This window comes from Bombina bombina, chromosome 5 (genome assembly GCF_027579735.1).
Source record: "Bombina bombina isolate aBomBom1 chromosome 5, aBomBom1.pri, whole genome shotgun sequence".
Taxonomy (NCBI): Eukaryota; Metazoa; Chordata; class Amphibia; order Anura; family Bombinatoridae; genus Bombina; species Bombina bombina.
Genome location: NC_069503.1, coordinates 921545008 through 921570007, shown reverse-complemented (window position 1 = coordinate 921570007; position 25000 = coordinate 921545008). Strand labels below are relative to the sequence as shown.

The 25000-nt window shown below is 42.8% G+C and overlaps 1 protein-coding gene across 1 annotated transcript in view; it reads left to right on the top strand.

Annotated features, from left to right (window-relative positions):
• Positions 1 to 25000, top strand: part of MYBL1 (MYB proto-oncogene like 1) — a 397408-nt gene that overhangs the window by 242101 nt on the left and 130307 nt on the right. The window contains exon 8 of the mRNA XM_053715092.1: positions 17850 to 17957. Within this exon, the coding sequence (XP_053571067.1) occupies positions 17850 to 17957 (108 nt within the window). The remainder of the gene's footprint in view (positions 1 to 17849; positions 17958 to 25000) is intronic.

Sequence of the window (25000 nt, the reverse complement as noted above, 5' to 3'; positions counted from 1 at the left end):
TAACACAGTTGCAATACCAGAGAAAATGTATAGGTTGGATAAATATTTTGCGGTACCGGCGAGTACTGACGTTTTTCCTATACCTAAGAGACTTACTGAAATTGTTACTAAGGAGTGGGATAGACCCGGTGTGCCGTTCTCACCCCCTCCGATATTTAGAAAGATGTTTCCAATAGACGCCACCACACGGGACTTATGGCAAACGGTCCCTAAGGCGGAGGGAGCAGTTTCTACTTTAGCTAAGCGTACCACTATCCCGGTGGAGGATAGCTGTGCCTTTTCAGATCCAATGGATAAAAAGTTAGAGGGTTACCTTAAGAAAATGTTTGTTCAACAAGGTTTTATATTGCAACCTCTTGCATGCATTGCGCCTGTCACGGCTGCAGCAGCATTTTGGTTTGAGTCTCTGGAAGAGACACTTGAATCAGCTCCATTAGATGAGATTACACACAAGCTTAAAGCCCTTAAGTTAGCTAACTCATTTATTTCAGATGCCGTAGTACATTTAACTAAACTTACGGCTAAGAATTCCGGATTCGCCATTCAGGCACGCAGAGCACTGTGGCTAAAATCCTGGTCAGCTGACGTTACTTCTAAATCTAAATCGCTTAATATACCTTTCAAAGGGCAGACCTTATTCGGGCCCGGGTTGAAAGAAATTATCGCTGACATTACAGGAGGTAAAGGCCATGCCCTGCCTCAAGACAGAGCCAAACCTAAGGCTAGACAGTCTAATTTTCGTTCCTTTCGTAATTTCAAAGCAGGAGCAGCATCAACTTCCTCTGCACCAAAACAGGAAGGAGCTGTTGCTTGCTACAGACAAGGCTGGAGACCTAACCAGTCCTGGAACAAGGGCAAGCAGGCCAGGAAACCTGCTGCTGCCCCTAAGACAGCATGAATCGAGGGCCCCCGATCCGGGAACGGATCTAGTGGGGGGCAGACTTTCTCTCTTCGCCCAGGCTTGGGCAAGAGATGTCCAGGATCCCTGGGCGTTAGAGATCATATCTCAGGGATACCTTCTAGACTTCAAATTCTCTCCCCCAAGAGGGAGATTTCATCTGTCAAGGTTGTCAACAAACCAAATAAAGAAAGAGGCGTTTCTACGCTGCGTACAAGATCTTTTATTAATGGGAGTGATCCATCCGGTTCCGCGGTCGGAACAAGGACAAGGGTTTTACTCAAATCTGTTTGTGGTTCCCAAAAAAGAGGGAACTTTCAGGCCAATCTTGGATTTAAAGATCCTAAACAAATTCCTAAGAGTTCCATCGTTCAAAATGGAAACTATTCGGACAATTTTACCCATGATCCAAAAGGGTCAGTACATGACCACAGTGGATTTAAAGGATGCTTACCTTCACATACCGATTCACAAAGATCATTACCGGTATCTAAGGTTTGCCTTTCTAGACAGGCATTACCAGTTTGTAGCTCTTCCATTCGGATTGGCTACGGCTCCGAGAATCTTCACAAAGGTTCTGGGTGCTCTTCTGTCGGTACTAAGACCGCGAGGAATTGCGGTAGCTCCGTACCTAGACGACATTCTGATACAAGCTTCAAGCTTTCAAACTGCCAAGTCTCATACAGAGTTAGTACTGGCATTTCTAAGGTCGCATGGATGGAAGGTGAACGAAAAGAAGAGTTCTCTCTTTCCACTCACAAGAGTTCCCTTCTTGGGGACTCTTATAGATTCTGTAGAAATGAAGATTTACCTGACAGAAGACAGGTTAACAAAGCTTAAAAATGCATGCCGTGTCCTTCATTCCATTCAACACCCGTCAGTAGCTCAATGCATGGAGGTGATCGGCTTAATGGTAGCAGCAATGGACATAGTACCCTTTGCACGCCTACATCTCAGACCGCTGCAATTGTGCATGCTAAGTCAGAGGAATGGGGATTACTCAGACTTGTCCCCTACTCTGAATCTGGATCAAGAGACCAGAAATTCTCTTCTATGGTGGCTTTCTCGGCCACATCTGTCCAGGGTGATGCCATTCAGCAGGCCGGACTGGACAATTGTAACAACAGACGCCAGCCTACTAGGTTTGGGCGCTGTCTGGAATTCTCTGAAGGCTCAGGGACAATGGAATCAGGAGGAGAGTCTCCTACCAATAAATATTCTGGAATTGAGAGCAGTTCTCAATGCCCTTCTGGCTTGGCCCCAGTTAACAACTCGGGGGTTCATCAGGTTTCAGTCGGACAACATCACGACTGTAGCTTACATCAACCATCAGGGAGGGACAAGAAGCTCCCTAGCAATGATGGAAGTATCAAAGATAATTCGCTGGGCAGAGTCTCACTCTTGCCACCTGTCAGCAATCCACATCCCGGGAGTGGAGAACTGGGAGGCGGATTTCTTAAGTCGTCAGACTTTTCATCCGGGGGAGTGGGAACTTCATCAGGAGGTCTTTGCCCAAATACTTCGACGTTGGGGCAAACCAGAGATAGATCTCATGGCGTCTCGACAGAACGCCAAGCTTCCTCGTTACGGGTCCAGATCCAGGGATCCGGGAGCGGTTCTGATAGATGCTTTGACAGCACCTTGGACCTTCGGGATGGCTTATGTGTTTCCACCCTTCCCGATGCTTCCTCGATTGATTGCCAGAATCAAACAGGAGAGAGCATCAGTGATTCTAATAGCGCCTGCATGGCCACGCAGGACTTGGTATGCAGATCTAGTGGACATGTCATCCTGTCCACCTTGGTCGCTACCTCTGAAACAGGACCTTCTGATCCAGGGTCCCTTCAAACATCAAAATCTAATTTCTCTGAAGCTGACTGCTTGGAAATTGAACGCTTGATTTTATCAAAACGTGGTTTTTCTGAGTCAGTTATTGATACCTTAATACAGGCTAGGAAGCCTGTTACCAGAAAGATTTACCATAAGATATGGCGCAAATACTTATATTGGTGCGAATCCAAGAGTTACTCATGGAGTAAGGTTAGGATTCCGAGGATATTGTCTTTTCTACAAGAAGGTTTAGAAAAGGGTTTATCCGCTAGTTCCTTAAAGGGACAGATTTCAGCTCTGTCCATTCTTTTACACAAACGTCTGTCAGAAGTTCCGGACGTTCAAGCTTTTTGTCAGGCTTTAGCTAGGATCAAGCCTGTGTTTAAAACTGTTGCTCCACCATGGAGTTTGAACTTAGTTCTTAATGTTTTACAGGGGGTTCCGTTTGAACCCCTTCATTCCATTGATATCAAGTTGTTATCTTGGAAAGTTCTGTTTTTAATGGCGATTTCCTCGGCTCGAAGAGTCTCTGAGTTATCTGCCTTACATTGTGATTCTCCTTATCTGATTTTTCATTCAGACAAGGTAGTTCTGCGTACTAAACCTGGGTTCCTACCTAAGGAGGTCACTAACAGGAATATCAATCAAGAGATTGTGGTTACATCTTTGTGTCCTAATCCTTCTTCGAAAAAGGAACGTCTGCTACACAATCTAGATGTAGTCCGTGCCCTGAAATTTTATCTACAGGCAACTAAGGATTTTCGACAAACGTCTTCCCTGTTTGTCGTTTATTCTGGTCAGAGGAGAGGTCAAAAAGCTTCGGCTACCTCTCTCTCCTTTTGGCTTCGTAGCATAATACGGTTAGCCTATGAGACTGCTGGACAGCAGCCTCCTGAAAGAATTACAGCACATTCTACTAGAGCTGTGGCTTCCACTTGGGCCTTTAAGAATGAGGCTTCTGTTGAACAGATTTGCAAGGCTGCAACTTGGTCTTCTCTTCATACTTTTTCCAAATTTTACAAATTTGACACTTTTGCTTCTTCGGAGGCTGTTTTTGGGAGAAAGGTTCTTCAGGCAGTGGTTCCTTCCGTATAAAGAGCCTGCCTGTCCCTCCCGTCATCCGTGTACTTTAGCTTTAGTATTGGTATCCCATAAGTAATGGATGATCCGTGGACTGGATACACTTAACAAGAGAAAACATAATTTATGCTTACCTGATAAATTTATTTCTCTTGTAGTGTATCCAGTCCACGGCCCGCCCTGTCACTTTAAGGCAGGTAATTTTTCCATTAAACTACAGTCACCACTGCACCCTATGGTTTTCCTTTCTCTGCATGTTTTCGGTCGAATGACTGGTAATGGCAGTTAGGGGAGGAGCTATATAGCAGCTCTGCTGGGTGAATCCTCTTGCACTTCCTGTTGGGGAGGAGTTAATATCCCATAAGTAATGGATGATCCGTGGACTGGATACACTACAAGAGAAATAAATTTATCAGGTAAGCATAAATTATGTTTTTACCTCACAATCTCCTCAGCTCAGCAGAGTAAGTTCTGTGTAAAAAGTTATACTCAGCTGCTTCCAGTTCCAGGTAAAAATAAAAAAATGAACAGCAGCCAATCGGCATCAGCAGTGCTGATTTCATGAACTCTTACTGTGATCTCATGAGATTTGACTTAACTCTCATGAGATTTCATAGTAAGCTTCCTTTACCTGATTGGTGAAATAATATGAGAGTGCACGATGCTCATCCCTTCAGATGTCCCAGGACAGACACACTAAAATGCTGCTTCAAAAATCCTTTACAATGGGAGGTGGCTACTGAGGAACTTTTTGAGGTAAAATATCTTTCTTTTTTACATAGAGATGTTCAGGAGATATTTTCTAGTCAGCTTTTTACAGCTATGCTGCATCAGTTTCAAGTGTTTAAACATTTGGGTATTATGGCCCTTTAACTAGGAATTTGGAAAGCCGAACTTTCTCTCTCCCACTTCCCTTGGTTTTCCTTTTCTCCCCCCCCCCCTTTTTTTTCTTTCTCTTTCTTTTATTCTCCCTTTTTCTTTAAAAGGTAAAATAACCAATAGACAACGAGATACTAAATAAAGCATATTCATATCTTTCTTTAGTTGATGCAGTTATATTTGACGTGGATTAATTAGAGAATCATGTTGTTTGCGACTTAATATTTAGCTCTACGCCCTGCGAGGCGAGAAATTACGTTATTTTTTTTATTGTTGAGCCTTGCTTGGTGGAAAAATTGTATGCGTTGATGCTATTATTTCTCACAGGTTGTACCCTCTATTGGACATTCCACACTCTTCAAAATATATTGAGATTCACGCGCAAAAATAATAGATACATTTATTGAGTTGCACAGTGCAAAATATAGACTTCACAGTGTGAGATATGGTAGCATCAAGTATTAAATAGTATTTATTATTATATATTATAGATTCTTTAGACAGGGATGTGAATGTTTACTGGTGCAATGCAACTGACCCTGGGTGCTATTAAAATTCAGGTCTCAGATTTTCGAATGAAAAATCTGAAAGCATTTTCTGTAAAACTAGTAATCCATAGTATGCTACATCATGAAGGGTTTTTAAATATTCAATTAAATGTTTTTTTTTCTCTTTGCATGACTATAGTTTATCAAGTACAAAACAAGTCTGTCTTTTGAAGTATTTTAGGGTATTTTCCAAAAATGGCAAAAAAATAATAATTCTGGTTGATTAGAATTTAAAGCCTTTATTCCATACATATGTTAGACAGGATTGTTGTCTACACTGCAAGCCTTCATAAAAGGTAATCTACAAAATAAACAGACAAGTGGGGGGGGAGGCACATATAGCATATGAAAGTATATAATCACAGCATATATAAACAAGAAACTTGGCAATGCATTTCTTGGCTAGTAAATGCTGTTTTATTAGGCTGAAAACAACACACGTGTTATTCACATATATATATATATATATATATATATATATATATATATATATATATATATATATATATATATATATATATATATATGTGTGTGTGTATATATGTGTGTTTTATTTATATATATATATATATATATATATATATATATATATATATATATATATAGTGTGTGTGTGTTTTAAATACAGATTCTCTGATGCACAGTTATGCATTCTGTTAAATTTTTTGAGAAATAATCATGTATGGTATTTTTTTTTTCATTATAAAGTAGCTTTTTTAATACCTCTTGTTGAATTGGCTTCTCCTGTGTGTGAAGAAAAATAAAATTTAATTTCTCTTGCAAGATGTATCGAGTCCACGGATTCATCCAATACTTGTGGGATATTCTCCTTCCCAACAGGAAGTGGCAAAGAGAGCACCCACAGCAGAGCTGTCTATATAGCTCTTCCCTTAGCTCCACCCCCAGTCATTCTCTTTGCCTACTCTAAGTGCTAGGAAGGGTAAAGTGAGTGTGGTGACAAAAATGCTAGTTTTTATTTTCTCAAGCAAAAGTTTGTTATTTTAAATGGTACCGGTGTGTACTATTCACTCTCTAGCAGAAAAGGGATGAAGATTTCTGCTAGGAGTATGGTGATCTTAGCACTTTGTAACTAAGATCCACTGCTGTTCCCACAGAGGAGTACAGGAAAACTTCAGTTGGGGGAACAGTTTGCATGCTAAGCTGCTTTGAGGTATGGTCAGTCAATTTTTTTCTAGACAGACTGTGAAAAGGCTGACATTTTCTCCATGAGGGAAGGGTAAGCTGTATTCAGAGACTTAGTATGGAATCCCAGCTTGCACAAAAGGCTAAATTGTTATTGGTGGCACTTATAAGAAAAACGTTTTTTATTAAGAGAGATTAACGTTTTGAGGGACTTTGGAAGCTCCATTATGGCTTATTCAAGGGTTATTAACCCACATGGCTAGTTTAGAAACACTTTGGTGTGTTTCTTTTAGGCCCCACTGACATTGAGTGAGGTGGGAGGGGCCTATTTTCACGCCTCAGATGCACAGTTTATTTTACAGACAAGACATCCAACTGCTACTCCGGAGGGTCATGCTGTACTTGAGGGCCTAAAGGAAGCTTTCTATCCCTAAGGGCAGGTAGGCGCCACAAGGTGCTGAACGTTTTTATACCGGTGTTTTGATGTTTTGTCAATCCGGTTTTTCCATTAAGGGGTTTATCGTTTATTTGACTGGTGGGGCAATCTTACTAAGGCTTTATGATTCCACTGTAGAAATTTCGAAAAGTTTACTGCTTTTTTACACTGTTTTGCAGAGTTTGTGCATCTTTTTTTCTCTTAAAGCCACAGTATCGTTTTTTTCTAAGTACTGTTTACTTTGAATAAAGTGTTTTCCAAGCTTGCTTGTTTCATTACTAGCCTTTTTAACATGTCTGACATCAAGGAAACTCCTTGTTCAATGTGTTTAGAAGCCATTGTGGAACCCCCTCATAGAATGTGTCCCATTTGCATTGATATGTCTATAAATTTTAAAGAGCATATTATAGCACTTAAAAATATAGCGTTAGATGATTCTCAGACTGAAAGAAATGAGGTTATGCCATCTAGCTCTCCCCAAGTGTCACAACCAGTAACGCCCGCACAATTAACGCCAAGTACCTCTAGTGCTTCGACTTCGTTTACTGTACAAGATATGGCCACAGTTATGAATACAACCCTCACAGAGGTATTATCTAAACTGCCTGGGTTACAAGGAAAGCGTGACAGCTCTGGGTTAAGATCAAATACTGAACCTTCTGACACTTTAGTAGCCGTATCCGATATACCCTCACAATGTTCTGAAGTAGGGCTAAGGGATTTGCTGTCTGAGGAAGAGATTTCTGATTCAGGGAAGACGCTCCCTCAGACAGATTCTGATATGACAGCCTTTAAATTTAAGCTAGAACACCTCCACTTGTTGCTCAGGGAGGTATTAGCGATTCCGGATGATTGTGACCCCATAGTGGTCCCAGAGAAATTGTGTAAAATGGACAAATACTTAGAGGTTCCTGTTTACACTGATGTTTTTCCAGTCCCTAAGAGGATTGCGGACATTGTTACTAAGGAGTGGGATAGACCAGGTATACCGTTCGCTCCCCCTCCTGTTGTTAAGAAAAGTTTCCCATATCTGACACCATGCGGGACTCGTGGCAGAGGGTCCCTAAGGTTGAGGGAGCTATTTCTACTCTCGCCAAGCGTACAACTATACCTATGGAAGACAGTTGTGCTTTCAAATATCCTATGGATAAAAAATTAGAGGGTCTCCTAAAGAAAATGTTTGTTCATCAAGGTTTTCTTCTCCAACCTATTGCATGCATTGTTCCTGTAACTACTGCAGCTGCTTTCTGGTTCGAGGCTCTAGAAGAGGCACTTCAGATGGAGACTCTATTAGAGGATATTATGGATAGAATTAAGGCCCTTAAGCTGGCTAATTCTTTCATTACAGATGGCGCTTTTCAACTGGCTAAATTAGCGGCAAAGAATTCAGGTTTTGCCATTTTAGCGCGCATGGCTTTATGGATTAAGTCCTGGTCTGCTGATGTGTCATCAAAATCTAAACTTTTGAACATCCCTTTCAAGGGGAAGACCCTATTCGGGCCTGAACTGAAAGAGATTATTTCAGACATCACTGGAGGGAAAGGCCATGCCCTCCCTCAGGATAAAACAAATAAAATGAGGACCAAACAAAATAATTTTCGTTCCTTCGGAACTTCAAGGGTAGTCCCTCTTCCTCTTCCCAAGCTGCGAAGCAAGAGGGGAATTTTGCCCAATCCAAGTCAGTCTGGAGACCTAACCAGGCTTGGAATAAGGGTAAACAGGCCAAGAAGCCTGCTACTGCCTCTAAGACAGCATGAAGGGGTAGCCCCCGATCCGGGACCGGATCTATTAGGGGGCAGACTCTCTTCGCCCAGGCTTGGGCAAGAGATGTTTACGATTCCTGGTTTTTAGAAATTGTTACCCAGGGTTATCATCTGGAATTCAAAGACTCCCCCCCCCCAAGGGGGAGATTTCACATTTCTCAATTGTCTGCAAACCAGACAAAGAGAGAGGCGTTCTTACGCTGTGTAGAAGACCTACATACCATGGGAGTGATTCGCCCAGTTCCAAAAGCGGAACAAGGGCTAGGGTTTTACTCAAACCTGTTTGTGGTTCCCAAAATAGAAGGAACTTTCAGACCAATCTTGGATCTCAACATTCTAAACAAATTCCTCAGGGTACCATCGTTCAAGATGGAGACCATTCGGAGCATTCTGCCTCTGATCCAGGAGGGTCAATATATGACCACCATGGACTTAAAGGATGCGTATCTGCACATCCCTATTCACAGAGATCATCATCAATTCCTCAGATTCGCCTTTCTGGACAGGCATTACCAGTTTGTGACCCTTCCCTTCGGGTTGGCCACAGCTCCCAGAATTTTCACAAAAGTGCTAGGGTCCCTTTTGGCGGTTCTAAGACCGCGGGGCATAGCAGTGGCGCCTTATCTAGATGACATCTTAATTCAAGTGTTGACTTTCCAGCTAGCCAAGTTCCACACGGACATCGTGTTGGCTTTTTTGAGAGCTCATGGGTGGAAGGTGAACATAAAAAAGAGTTCTCTCTTCCCTCTCACAAGAGTTTCCTTCTTAGGGACTCTGATAGACTCAGTAGAAATTAAAATATTTCTGATGGAGGTCAGGAAATCAAAACTCATAACCACCTGCCAAGCTCTTCATTCCATTCCTCGGCCATCAGTGGCTCAGTGTATGGAGGTAATCAGACTTATGGTAGCGGCAATGGACATAGTTCCTTTTGTCTGCCTAAACCACTGCAACTATGCATGCTTGAACAGTGGAATGGGGATTGCAGATTTATCTCCTCAAATACATCTGGATCAGGAGACCAGAGATTCTCTTCTCTGGTGGTTGTCTCAGGACCACCTGTCTCTGGGAATGTGTTTCCGCAGGCCAGAGTGGCTCATAGTAACGACAGATGCCAGCCTACTGGGCTGGGGTGCAGTCTGCAACTCCCTGAAAGCTCAGGGCTTATGGTCTCAGGAGGAAGCTCTCCTCCCGATAAACATTCTAGAACTGAGAGCGATATTCAATGCTCTTCAGGCGTGGCCTCAGCTGGCTGCGGCCAAGTTCATCAGATTTCAGTCGGACAACATCACGACTGTAGCTTATATCAATCATCAAGGAAGAACACAGAGTTCTCTAGCGATAATGGTGGAGACCAAAATAATCCAATGGGCGGAGACTCACTCTTGCCATCTTTCAGCAATCCATATCCCAGGGGTAGAGAACTGGGAGGCGGATTTCCTAAGTCGCCAGACTTTTCATCCGGGGGAGTGGGAGCTCCATCTGGAAGTATTTGCCCAGCTGACTCGGCTATGGGGCACACCAGAATTAGATCTGATGGCGTCTCATCAGAACGCCAAGCTTTCTTGTTACGGGTCCAGGTCCCGGGATCCCCAGGCAGTACTGATAGATTCTCTAGCAGTGCCCTGGTCCTTCAACCTGGCCTATGTATTTCCACCGTTTCCTCTCCTTCCACGTCTGGTTGCCAGAATCAAGCAGGAGAGAGCTTCGGTGATTTTGATAGCACCTGCGTGGCTTGGTATGCAGATCTGGTGGACATGTCATCGGTTCCACCGTGGACTCTGACGATGAGGCAGGACCTTCTAATCCAGGGTTCAAGCATCCAAATCAAATTTCTCTGCGTCTGACTGCTTGGAGATTGAACGCCTTATTGTATCAAAGCGTGGGTGAGTCGGTCATTGATACCCTGATTCAGGCTAGAAAGCCTGTCACCAGGAAAATCTTTCATAAGATATGGCGAAAATATCTTTATTGGTGTGAATCCAAGGGTTACTCATGGAGTAAGATTAGGATTCCTAGGATATTGTCTTTTCTCCAAGAAGGATTGGAGAAGGGATTATCAGCTAGTTCCTTGAAAGGACAGATATCTGCTTTGTCTATTCTTCTACACAAACGTCTGTCAGATGTCCCAGACGTTCAGGCTTTAATTCAGGCTTTAGTCAGGATCAAGCCTGTATTCAAACCTGTTGTTCCGCCTTGGAGCTTAAACTTCGTTCTTAAAGTTCTTCAAGGGGTTCCGTTTGAACCTATGCATTCCATAGATATTAAGCTTCTATCTTGGAAAGTTCTGTTTTTAGTAGCTATCTCTTCGGCTCGAAGAGTTTCTGAGTTATCTGCTTTACAGTGTGATTCACCTTATCTTGTTTTCCATGCTGATAAGGTGGTTTTCTCTTGTAAAGGTGTATCCAGTCCACGGGTTCATCCATTACTTGTGGGATATTCTCCTTCCCAACAGGAAGTTGCAAGAGGACACCCACAGCAGAGCTGTCTATATAGCTCCTCCCCTAACTGCCACCCCCTGTCATTCTCTTGCAGCTCTCGACAAGATAGGAAGTGTAAGAGAGATGTGGTGACTTTTTACCTTCAATCAAGAGTTTGTTATTTTTAAACGGTACCGGCGTTGTACTGTTTTACTCTCAGGCAGAAATTAGAAGAAGAATCTGCCTGGAGGTTGATGATCTTAGCGGTTTGTAACTAAGGTCCATTGCTGTTCTCACACATAACTGAAGAGTATGGAAAGAAAACTTCAGTTGGGGGGACGGTTTGCAGATTACCTGATTTGAGGTATGTTCAGTATATTTATTTCTAGAGAGATAAGGTCTAGAAAATGCTGACAGAGCCTTGTATATTTGAGGTAAGCCTGATGCAGTGATTTAACGACTGGGATCATGCTTACAAAAAAGGGTAATATAAATGTTAATACTCATATTACTTAGTGTCATGGTTTATAGAAAAAAACGTTTTTTTCTCTGAGGGTGATAAATCTTTATTTGGGGCCTAGTTTTCCACATGGCTAGTCAGATTACTCCTAGGAGTACTTTTTTAAGGCCCTCTGACATCGAGTGCATGGTGGGAGGGGCCTATTTTCACGCTCTAAATGCGCAGTTAATATTCAGACTGAGACATCCAGCTTCCCTAAAGGAGTCCTCTGGCAACTAGGACCACTATAGAGGGTTTTTTTCCTGCAAAAATCGTGTTTAAGGGCAGGTAGGAGCCACAGCAGAGCTGTGGCAGTGTGTTTGACTGTTTATTAACGGTTTTAAAGTTTTTCAAATCCAGTTTGGGGCCTAAGGGGTTAATCATCCATTTGCAAGTGGGTGCAATGATGTTTTAGTCCCTTATACACACTGTAAAATTTTTTTAGAATTTACTACTTTTTAACACTGTTTTGCAGTTTATGTGGTAGTTTTTTTCTCTTAAAGGCACAGTACCATTTTTGTTTAATTGCTGTTTCACATTTATTAAAGTGTTTTCCAAGCTTGCTGGTCTCATTACTAGTCTGTTAAACATGTCTGACATAGAGGAAACTCCTTGTTCATTATGTTTAGAAGCCATTGTGGAACCCCCTCTTAGAATATAAAGACCATATTATGGCATTTAAAGATTTATCACCAGAGGTTTCTCAGACTGACAAAAGGGAGGTTAAACCACCTAGCTCTCCCCATGTGTCAGAACCTATATCTCCCGCTCAAGTGACGCCAAGTACATCTGGCGCGTCCAATGCGTTTACCTTACAAGACATGGCGGCGTTTATGACTAATACCCTCACAGAGGTATTGTCCAAACTGCCAGGGTTACAAGGAAAGCAAGACAGCTCTGGGGCTAGAACAAATACAGAGCTTTCTGACGCTTTAGTAGCTATGTCAGATATACCCTCACAATATGCAGAAGCCAAAGCAGGAGAGCTTCTATCTATGGGTGACATTTCTGATTCAGGGAAGGCGTTACTTCAGTCTGACTCTGAAATGACAGCGTTTAAATTTAAGCTTGAACACCTCCGCTTGTTGCTTTGGGAGGTTTTAGCGACTCTGAATGACTGTGACCCCATTGTAGTCCCAGAGAAATTGTGTAAAATGGACAAATACTTTGCAGTGCCTGTTTACACTGACGTTTTTCCAGTCCCTAAGAGGTTTTCAGAAATTATTACTAAGGAATGGGATAGACAAGCTGTACCGTTCTCTCCCCCTCCTGCTTTTAAAAAGATGGTTCCCATAGATGCCGCAACACGGGACTCGTGGCAGACGGTCCCTAAGGTGGAGGGAGCAGCCTCTACCCTAGCTAAGCGTACAACTATCCCCGTCGAGCACAGTTGTGCTTTCCTAGATCCAATGGATAAAAAATTAGAGGGTTTCCTTAAGAAAATCTTTATACAACAAGGTTTTATTCTCCAGCCTCTTGCATGCATTGCCCCAGTCACTGCTGCAGCGGCTTTCTGGTTCGAGTCTCTTGAGTAGGTTACTTCAAAGTCTAAGCTTCTCAACATCCCCTTCAAAGGGCAGACCCTATTCGGGCCTGGACTGAAGGAGATCATTTCTGATATTACTGGAGGAAAAGGTCATGCCCTTCCTCAGGATAGGTCCAACAAATTAAGAACCAAACAGACTAATTTTCGTTCCTTTCGAAACTTCAAGAGTGGCGCAGCTTCAACTTCCTCTAATGCAAAACAAGAGGGAAATTTTGCCCAGTCCAAACCAGTCTGGAGACCTAACCAGGCTTGGAACAAGGGGAAGCAGGCCAAAACACCTGCTGCTGCCTCTAAGACAGCATGAAGGAGTAGCCCACAATCCGGGACCAGATCTAGTTGGGGCAGACTTTCTCTCTTCGCCCAGGCTTGGGCAAGAGACGTCCAGGATCCCTGGGCTCTGGAGATTGTTTCCCAGGGATATCTTCTGGACTTCAAAGCTTCATCTCCAAAGGGGAGATTTCATCTCTCACAATTATCTGCAAACCAGATAAAGAGAGAGGCATTCTTACGTTGTGTTCAAGACCTACTGGTTATGGGAGTGATCCACCCAGTTCCAAGGAAGGAACCGGGCCAGGGTTTTTATTCAAATCTGTTTATAGTTCCCAAAAAAGAGGGAACTTTCTGACCAATCTTGGATCTCAAGATCCTAAACAAATTTCTCAGGGTCCCATCCTTCAAGATGGAGACTATTCGAACCATCCTACCTATGATCCAGGAGAGTCAATATATGACTACCGTGGAGTTAAAGGATGCTTATCTCCACATTCCGATACACAGAGATCATCATCAGTTCCTCAGGTTCGCCTTCCTAGACAGGCATTAGCAGTTTGTGGCTCTTCCCTTCGGGTTAGCCATGGCACCAAGAATCTTTACGAAGGTTCTAGGGTCCCTACTGGCGGTTCTAAGGCCACGAGGCATAGCGGTGGCTCCTTACCTAGAAGACATTCTGATACAGGCGTCGACTTTTCAAATCGCCAAGTCCCATACGGACATTGTTCTGGCATTCCTGAGGTCTCACGGGTGGAAGGTGAACGAAGAAAAGAGTTCTCTCTCCCCTCTCACAAGAGTTTCCTTCCTAGGAACTCTGATAGATTCAGTAGAAATGAAAATTTTTCTGACAGAGGTCAGTTTGTCAAAACTTCTAACTTCCTGCCGTGCTCTTCATTCCATTCTCGGCCGTCAGTGGCTCAGTGTATGGAAGTAATCGGCCTAATGGTAGCGGCAATGGACATAGTTCCGTTTGCCCTCCTACATCTCAGACCACTGCAACTTTGCATGCTCAATCAGTAGAATGGGGACTACACAGATTTGTCTCCTCTGGTAAATCTGGATCAAGAGACCAGTCTGGAACTCTCTGAAGGCTCAGGGTTCATGGACTCAGGAGGAAGCCCTCCTTCCGATAAACATTCTGGAACTAAGAGCGATATTCAATGCTCTTCAGGCTTGGCCTCAGCTAGCTGCCGTCAGGTTCATCAGATTTCAGTCGGACAACATCACGACTGTAGCCTATATCAACCAGCAGGGGGGAACAAGGAGCCCCTTGGCAATGTTGGAGGTTTCAAAGATAATTCTATGGGCAGAGGTTCACTCTTGCCATCTCTCAGCTATCCATATCCCAGGAGTAGAGAACTGGGAGGCGGATTTTCTAAGTCGGCAGACTTTTCATCCGGGGGAGTGGGAGCTCCATCCGGAGGTATTTGCCCAGCTGATTCAACTATGGGGCAAACCAGAACTGGATCTCATGGCGTCTCGTCAGAACGCCAAGCTTCCTTGTTACGGGTCCAGGTCAAGGGATCCCCAGGCAGCGCTGATAGATGCTCTAGCAGCGCCCTGGTCCTTCAGCCTGGCTTATGTGTTTCCACCATTTCCTCTGCTCCCTCGTCTGATTGCCTAGATCAAGCAGGAGAGAGCTTCAGTGATTTTTATAGCTCCTGCATGGCCACGCAGGACTTGGTATGCAGATCTGGTGGACATGTCATCCTTTCCACCATGGACTCTGCCGCTGAGGCAGGACCTTCTACTTCAAGGTCCCTTCAAACATCCAAATCTAATTTCTCTGCGTCTGACTGCTTGGAGATTGAACGCTTGATTTTATCAAAGCGTGGTTTTTCAGAGTCGGTCATTGATACCTTAATTCAGGCTTGAAAATCTATCATAAGATATGGTGTAAATATCTTCATTGGTGTGAATCCAAGGGTTACTCATGGAGTAAGGTCAAGATTCCTAGGATATTATCCTTTCTCTAAGAAGGATTGGAGAAGGGATTGTCGGCTAGTTCCTTAAAGGGACAGATTTCTGCTCTGTCTATTCTTTTGCACAAACGTCTGGCTGAGGTTCCAGACGTTCAGGCGTTTTGTCAGGCTTTGGTTAGAATCAAGCCTGTGTTTAAACCTGTTGCTCCCCCATGGAGTTTAAATTTAGTTCTTGAAGTTCTTCAAGGGGTTCCGTTTGAACCTTTGCATTCCATAGATATTAAACTTTTATCTTGGAAAGTTCTGTTTTTAGTAGCTATCTCCTCGGCTCGAAGAGTTTCGGAGTTATCTGCTTTACAGTGTGATTCCCCTTATCTGATTTTCCATGCAGATAAGGTAGTTTTACGTACCAAACCTGGGTTTCTTCCTAAGGTGGTATCTAATAAGAATATCAATCAGGAGATTGTTGTTCCTTCATTATGTCCTAATCCTTCTTCAAAGAAGGAACATCTATTACACAATCTTGATGTGGTTCGTGCTTTAAAGTTTTATTTACAAGCTACGAAGGATTTTCGTCAAACATCTGCTTTGTTTGTTGTCTACTCTGGACAGAGGAGAGGCCAAAAGGCTTCGGCAACTTCTCTTTCTTTTTGGCTAAGAAGCTTAATCCGCTTGGCTTATGAGACTGCTGGCCAGCAGCCTCCTGAAAGAATTACAGCTCATTCTACTAGAGCAGTAGCTTCCACTTGGGCTTTTAAACATGAGGCCTCTGTTGAACAGATTTGTAAGGCGGCGACTTGGTCTTCGCTTCATACCTTTTCTAAATTCTACAAATTCGATACTTTTGCTTCCTCGGAGGCTATTTTTGGGAGAAAGGTCTTACAGGCAGTGGTGCCTTCCGTTTAAGTTCCTGCCTTGTCCCTCCCTTCATCCGTGTCCTAAAGCTTTGGTATTGGTATCCCACAAGTAATGGGTGAACCCGTGGACTGGATACACCTTTACCATGAGAAAACAAAATTTATGCTTACCTGATAAATTTATTTCTCTTGTGGTGTATCCAGTCCATGGCCCGCCCTGTCATTTTAAGGCAGGTGTTTATTATTTTTAAACTACAGTCACCACTGCACCCTATAGTTTCTCCTTTTTTCTTGCTTGTCTTCGGTCGAATGACTGGGGGTGGCAGTTAGGGGAGGAGCTATATAGACAGCTCTGCTGTGGGTGTCCTCTTGCAACTTCCTGTTGGGAAGGAGAATATCCCACAAGTAATGGATGAACCCGTGGACTGGATACACCACAAGAGAAATAAATTTATCAGGTAAGCATACATTTTGTTTTGCGTACCAAACCTGGATTCCTTCCTAAGGTTGTTTCTAATAGGAATATCAATCAGGAAAGTGTTGTTCCTTCTCTGTGTCCTAATCCTTCTTCCAAGATAAGGAACGTCTGTTGCACAATCTTGATGTGGTTCGTACTTTAAAGTTCTACTTACAAGCAACTAAAGATTTTCGTCAAACATCTTCGGTGCTTGTTGTTTATTCTGGTAAGCGGAGAGGTCAAAAGGCTACGGCTACCTCTCTTTCTTTTTGGCTGAAAAGCATCATCCGTTTGGCTTATGAGACTGCTGACGAGCAGCCTCCTGAAAGTATTACTGCTAATTCTACTAGAGCAGTGGCTTCTACATGGGCTTTTAAAAATGAGGCTACTGTTGAACAGATTTGTAAGGCGGCGACTTGGTCTTCGCTTCATACTTTTTCCAAATTTTACAAATTTGATACTTTTGCTTCTTCGGAGGCTATTTTTGGGAGAAAGGTTCTACAAGCAGTGGTGCCTTCTGTTTAGGTACCTGTCTTGTCCCTCCCTTCATCCGTGTCCTAAGGCTTTGGTATTGGTATCCCACAAGTATTGGATGAATCCGTGGACTCGATACATCTTTCAAGAGAAAACAAAATTTATGCTTACCTGATAAGTTTCTTTCTCTTTGCGATGTATCGAGTCCACGGCCCGCCCTGTCTATTTTTATTTAAAAAACTTCAGTCACCACTGCACCCTATAGTTTTTCCTTTTTCTTCCTAGCCTTCGGTCGAATGACTGGGGGGTGGCGCTAAGAGAGGAGCTATATAGACAGCTCTGCTGTGGGTGCTCTCTTTGCCGCTTCCTGTTGGGATGGAGAATATCCCACACGTATTGGATGAATCCGTGGGCTCGATACATCGCAAGAGAGAAATTTATCAGGTAAGCATAAATTTTGTTTTTACTGTATGTAAATAGACAAAATCATATTTTTCATACATGGGGAGGCATTTCTGTGTTGACCAGTAAATTATTATCATTTATTTGTATAGCGCCGCCAAATTCCGTAGCGCTGGGTATAAATAATGGCCAGGCTGGGTTTTAATGGCCAGTGAATATGAACACAACACATAAATGCATGTTTCCCCATTTTTCAATAGGTTTAAACAGCTTTTATATAATACATTTTAATTCAACAATATATTTTAATATATTTAATCTGTGCTTTGTCATGTGTTTTTGCCTTTCATGTACTTCCCCCCCCCCCTCTTTTTTTATCATGTTTTGTGTTTTTCTTCCACTGTTCTGTTACATGCCTTTCTTAGCGGCCTTTTGTTGATGTGGATGATCCTGATAAAGAAAAGCGAATAAAAGAACTTGAGTTACTGCTTATGTCTGCTGAGAATGAAGTCCGGAGAAAGCGATTCTCATCTGTAAGAATGCTGTGTGATACCTTTTCTGCTTTGGTGCATTTTTTTTTTTGTGTAGAGCTTTAAGACTACTTGTGTAAATTTTGCTAATACTTAATGTCCAGGATATTAAATTGAACTTCCTGGATGTTCATTGTATTCAGCTTCCAGTGTAATTAAAAATTTAACAGCAGATTGCTTAGGAAAGATCTCAGAAGATCTTAAATGACTTGCTATACAAAACATTTAGGGCCAGATTACAAGTGGAGCGCAAAAGTTTGCGCCCCCGAGTGATAAGGGGTATAGCGAGGGTTTGCACTCATCGGTTTTACTGCTCGTATTATGAATTGAAAGTAAACGCGATCGTGTGTACACTTTTGCGATTTACATTAGAATGATCACTGTGATTTCAGAGCTCTGGTTAACTGTTTTGTGTATCTAAAAAATTGCACAAAACACATCAAAAATACATTACAAAGTAGAGTTAATAACACCACCTAATAAATATTATTTAAAAAAGAAATATTACACATAAGTTATAATGGGTCAAATATATGAGGTCTCCGTTGTTAGAAAAAATGGAGATTTAACAGATTGATAATATACATGAGTATATGTATGTGTATGTATATGTGTGTTTGTATGTGTATGTATGTATATATGTATATATGTGTATATATATATATATATATATATATATATATATATATATATATATATATATATATATTTCTCCAACATTGGTGTGTCCGGTCCACGGCGTCATCCTTACTTGTGGGAATATCTCTTCCCCAACAGGAAATGGCAAAGAGTCCCAGCAAAGCTGGCCATATAGTCCCTCCTAGGCTCCGCCCACCCCAGTCATTCTCTTTGCCGTTGCACAGGCAACATCTCCACGGAGATGGTTAAGAGTATGTGGTGTTTAGTTGTAGTTTTTTATTCTACTATCAAGAGTTTGTTATTTTAAAATAGTGCTGGTATGTACTATTTACTCTGAAACAGAAAAAGATGAAGATTTCTGTTTGTGAGAGGAAGATGATTTTAGCAGACAATAACTAAAATCGATTGCTGTTTCCACACAGGACTGTTGAGATGAAGTAACTTCAGTTGGGGGAAACAGTTAGCAGACTTTTCTGCTTAAGGTATGACTAGCCATATTTCTAACAAGACTGTGTAATGCTGGAAGGCTGTCATTTCCCCTCATGGGGACCGGTAAGCCATTTTCTTAGTCTCAAACAGAATAAAGGGCTTAATATGGGCTATAAAACTGGTAGACACTTTTATGGGCTAAATCGATTGCTTTATTTTGACATTTTATACATGTTTATGCTGATAATTCACACTTATAAACTTGGGGAACGTTTTTTAACGTCAGGCACTATGTTAGACACCTTTTCCAGTCAGGAAGGGCCTTCCCAGTTGTAGGCTGAGCCTCATTTTCGCGCCATTACTGCGCAGTTGTTTTTCAGAGCAAGACATGCAGATGCATGTGTGAGGACCTGAAAGTAGTTGGAAAAGTTCCTAGAAGGCGTCATTTGGTATCGTATTCCCCTCTGGGCTTGGTAAAGTCACAGCAATGGCTGTAGCTGGGACTGTATAGGGGTTAAATCTGTAACCGGCTCCGGTTTCGTTATTTTAAGGGTTAAAGCTCTGAAAATTGGTGTGCAATACTTTTAATGCTTTAAGACACTGTGGTGAAATTTTCGTAAATTTTGAACAATTCCTTCATATTTTATCACATACAGTATTCAGTAATAAAGTGTGCTCTGTTTAAAATTTAAAGAGACAGTAACGGTTTTGTTTTAAAACGGTTTTTGTGCTTTATTGACAAGTTTAAGCCTGTTTAACATGTCTGTGCCTTCAGATAAGCTATGTTCTATATGTATGAAAGTCAATGTGTCTCCCCCTTCAAAATTGTGTGATAATTGTGCCATAGCGTCCAAACAATGTAAGGACAATACTGTCACAGATAATTAAGTTGCCCAAGATGATTCATCAGATGAAGGAGTAGACATGGTTCTACATCATCTCCTTCTGTGTCTATACCAGTTTTGCCCACGCAGGAGGCCCCTAGTACTTCTAGCGCGCCAATGCTTATTACCATGCAACAATTGACGGCTGTAATGGATAACTCCATAGCAAATATTTTATCCAAAATGCCTACTTATCAGAGAAAGCGCGATTGCTCTGTTTTAAACACTGAAGAGCAGGAGGGCGCTGATGATAATTGTTCTGTCATACCCTCACACCAATCTGAAGGGGCCATGAGGGAGGTTTTGTCAGATGGGGAAATTTCAGATTCAGGAAAAATTTCTCAACAGGCTGAACCTGATGTTGTGACATTTAAATTTAAATTAGAACATCTCCGCGCACTGCTTAAGGAGGTGTTATCTACTCTGGATGATTGCGACAACTTGGTCATTCCAGAAAAATTATGCAAGATGGACAAGTTCCTAGAGGTTCCGGTGCACCCCGACGCTTTTCCTATACCCAAGCGGGTGGCGGACATAGTGAATAAGGAGTGGGAGAAGTCCTATGGTCGACCCCAGAAAGGACTTATGGCAGACAGTCCCTAAGGTCGAGGGGGCAGTTTCTACTCTAAACAAGCGCACTACTATTCCTATCAAGGATAGTTGTGCTTTCAAAGATCCTATGGATAAAAAATTGGAGGGTTTGCTTAAAAAGATTTTTGTACAGCAAGGTTACCTTCTACAACCCATTTCGTGCATTGTTCCTGTCACTACAGCAGCGTGGTTCTGGTTCGAGGAACTAGAAAAGTCGCTCAGTAGAGAGACTCCATATGAGGAGGTTATGGACAGAGTTCACGCACTTAAGTTGGCTAACTCTTTTATTTTAGATGCCGCTTTGCAATTAGCTAGATTATCGGCGAAAAATTCAGGGTTTGCAATTGTGGCGCCCAGAGCGCTTTGGCTAAAGTCTTGGTCAGCGGATGCATCATCCAAGACAAAATTGCTTAACATCCCCTTCAAGGGTAAAACTCTCTTTGGACAAGAATTGAAAGAGATCATCTCAGACATCACTGGGGGAAAGGGCCACGCCCTCCCACAAGATAGGCCTTTCAAGGCCAAGAATAAGTCTAATTTTTGTTCCTTTCGTAATTTCAGGAATGGACCGGCCTCTAATTCTGCATCCTCTAAGCAAGAGGGTAATGCCTCACAGTCCAAACCAGCCTGGAAACCGATGCAAGGCTGGAACAAGGGTAAGCAGACCAAGAAGCCTGCTACCGCTAACAAAACAGCATGAAGGAGTAGCCCCCGATCCGGGACCGGATCTAGTGGGGGGCAGACTCTCTCTCTTTGCTCAGGCTTGGGCAAGAGATGTTCAGGATCCCTGGACGCTAGAAATAGTTTCTCAGGGTTATCTTCTGGAATTCAAGGAACTACCCCCAAGGGGAAGGTTCCACATGTCTCACTTATCTTCAAACCAAATAAGTAGACAGGCGTTCTTACATTGTGTAGAAGACCTGTTAAAGATGGGAGTGATACACCCAGTTCCAATGACGGAACAAGGAATGGGATTTTACTCAAATCTGTTCGTAGTTCCCAAAAAAGAGGGAACCTTCAGACCAATTCTGGATTTAAAGATCCTATTCAAATTTCTCAGGGTACCATCGTTCAAAATGGAAACCATTCGAACGATTCTACCCACTATCCAGGAAGGTCAATTTATGACTACCGTGGATCTAAAGGATGCGTACCTACATATTCCTATCCACAAAGAACATCATCAGTTCCTAAGGTTCGCCTTTCTGGACAAACATTACCAGTTTGTGGCCCTCCCATTCGGATTAGCCACTGCTCCAAGGATTTTCACAAAGGTACTCGGGTCCCTTCTAGCGGTTCTAAGACCGAGGGGCATTGCAGTAGTACCATACTTGGACGACATTCTAATACAAGCGTCGTCCCTTTCAAAAGCAAAGGCTCATACAGACATCGTTCTGGCCTTTCTCAGATCTCACGGATGGAAGGTGAACATAGAAAAAAGTTCTCTGTCTCCGTCAACAAGAGTTCCCTTCTTGGGAACAATAATAGAGTCCTTAGAAATGAGGATTTTTCTGACAGATGTCAGAGTCAAAACTTCTAAGCGCTTGTCAAGTTCTTCATTCTGTTCCACGTCCTTCCATAGCTCAGTGCATGGAAGTAGTAGGGTTGATGGTTGCAGCAATGGACATAGTTCCTTTTGCGCGAATTCATCTATGACCATTACAACTGTGCATGCTGAAACAATGGAATGGGGACTATACAGACTTGTCTCCAGTGATTCAAGTAGATCAGAAGACCAGAGATTCACTCCGTTGGTGGCTAACCCTGGGCCACCTATCCCAGGGAATGAGCTTCCGCAGACCAGAGTGGGTCATTGTCACGACCGACGCCAGTCTAGTGGGCTGGGGCGCGGTCTGGGAATCCCTGAAAGCTCAGGGACTATGGTCTCGGGAAGAGTCTCTTCTCCCGATAAACATTTTGGAACTAAGAGCGATATTCAATGCTCTCAGGGCTTGGCCTCAGCTTGCAAAGGCCAGATTCATAAGATTCCAATCAGACAACATGACGACTGTTGCGTATATAAATCATCAGGGGGGAACAAGGAGCTCCCTGGCGATGAAAGAAGTGACCAAAATAATACAAGGGGCGGAGGATCACTCCTGCCATCTATCTGCGATCCACATCCCAGGTGTGGAAAACTGGGAAGCGGATTATCTGAGTCGTCAGACATTCCATCCGGGGTAGTGGGAACTCCACCCGGAGATCTTTGCCCAGTTGACTCAATTATGGGGCATTCCAGACATGGATCTGATGGCGTCTCGTCAGAACTTCAAGGTTCCTTGCTACGGATCCAGATCCAGGGATCCCAAGGCGACTCTAGTGGATGCACTAGTAGCACCTTGGACCTTCAACCTAGCTTATGTGTTTCCACCGTTTCCTCTCATTCCCAGGCTGGTAGCCAGGATCAAACAGGAGAGGGCCTCAGTGATCTTGATAGCTCCTGCGTGGCCACGCAGGACTTGGTATGCAGACCTGGTGAATGTCATCGGTTCCACCATGGAAGCTACCCTTGAGACAGGACCTTCTTGTTCAGGGTCCATTCGAACATCCAAATCTGGTCTCCCTCCAGCTGACGGCTTGGAAATTGAACGCTTGATTCTATCAAAGCGTGGGTTTTCAGATTCTGTGATAGATACTCTTATTCAGGCCAGAAAACCGGTAACTAGAAAGATTTACCATAAAATATGGAAAAGATATATCTGCTGGTGTGAATCCAAGGGATTCCCATGGAATAAGATAAAAATTCCTAAGATTCTTTCCTTTCTGCAAGAAGGTTTGGATAAAGGATTATCTGCGAGTTCTCTAAAGGGACAGATTTCTGCTTTATCTGTCTTACTACACAAACGACTGGCAGCTGTGCCAGATGTTCAAGCATTTGTTCAGGCTCTGGTTAGGGATCAAGCCTGTTTACAGACCTTTGACTCCTCCCTGGAGTTTAAATCTAGTTCTTTCAGTTCTTCAAGGGGTTCCGTTTGAACCTCTACATTCCATAGATATTAAGTTGTTATCTTGGAAAGTTTTGTTTTTGGTTGCTATTTCTTCTGCTAGAAGAGTTTCAGAGTTATCTGCTCTGCAGTGTTCTCCGCCCTATCTGGTGTTCCATGCAGATAAGGTGGTTTTGCGTACTAAGCCTGGTTTTCTTCCAAAGGTTGTTTCTAACAAAAATATTAACCAGGAGATAGTTGTACCTTCTTTGTGTCCGAATCCAGTTTCAAAGAAGGAACGTTTGTTACACAATTTGGACGTAGTCCGTGCTCTAAAATTCTATTTAGAAGCTACAATAGATTTCAGACAAACATCTTCTCTGTTTGTCGTCTATTCTGGTAAAAGGAGAGGTCAAAAAGCGACTTCTACCTCTCTTTCCTTTTGGCTTAAAAGCGTCATCCGATTGGCTTACGAGACTGCCGGACGGCAGCCTCCTGAAGAATCACAGCTCACTCCACTAGGGCTGTGGCTTCCACATGGGCTTTCAAGAACGAGGCTTCTGTTGATCAGATACGTAAGGCAGCGACTTGGTCTTCACTGCACACTTTTGCCAGATTTTACAAATTTGATACTTTTGCTTCTTCGGAGGCTATTTTTGGGAGAAAGGTTTTGCAAGCCGTGGTGCCTTCCGTTTAGGTAACCTGATTTGCTCCCTCCTTTCATCCGTGTCCTAAAGCTTTAGTATTGGTTCCCACAAGTAAGGATGACGCCGTGGACCGGACACACCAATGTTGGAGAAAACAGAATTTATGCTTACCTGATAAATTACTTTCTCCAACGGTGTGTCCAGTCCACGGCCCGCCCTGGTTTTTTAATCAGGTCTGATGAATTATTTTCTCTAACTACAGTCACCACGGTACCATATGGTTTCTCCTATTTTTTCCTCCTGTCCATCGGTCGAATGACTGGGGTGGGCGGAGCCTAGAAGGGACTATATGGCCATCTTTGCTGGGACTCTTTGCCATTTCCTTTTGGGGAAGAGATATTCCCACAAGTAAGGATGACGCCGTGGACCGGACACACCGTTGGAGAAAGTAATTTATCAGGTAAGCATAAATTCTGATATATATATATATATATATATATATATATATATATATATATATATATAATATATATATATATATATATATACACATACACACAGAGTATCTCACAAAAGTGAGTACACCCCTCACATTTTTGTAAATATTTTATTATATCTTTTCATGTGGCAACACTAAAGAAATGACACTTTGCTACAATGTAAAGTAGTAAGTGTACAGCCTATATAACAGTGTAAATTTCCTGTCCCCTCAAAATAACTCAACACACAGCCATTAATGTCTAAACCATTGGCAACAAAAGTGAGTACACCCCTAAGTGGAAATGTTCAAATTGGGCCCAAAGTGTCAATATTTTGTGTGGCCATCATTATTTTCCAGCACTGCCTTAACCCTCTTGGGCATGGAGTTCACCAGAGCTTCACAGGTTGCCACTAGAGTCCTCTTCCACTCCTCCATGACAACATCACGGACC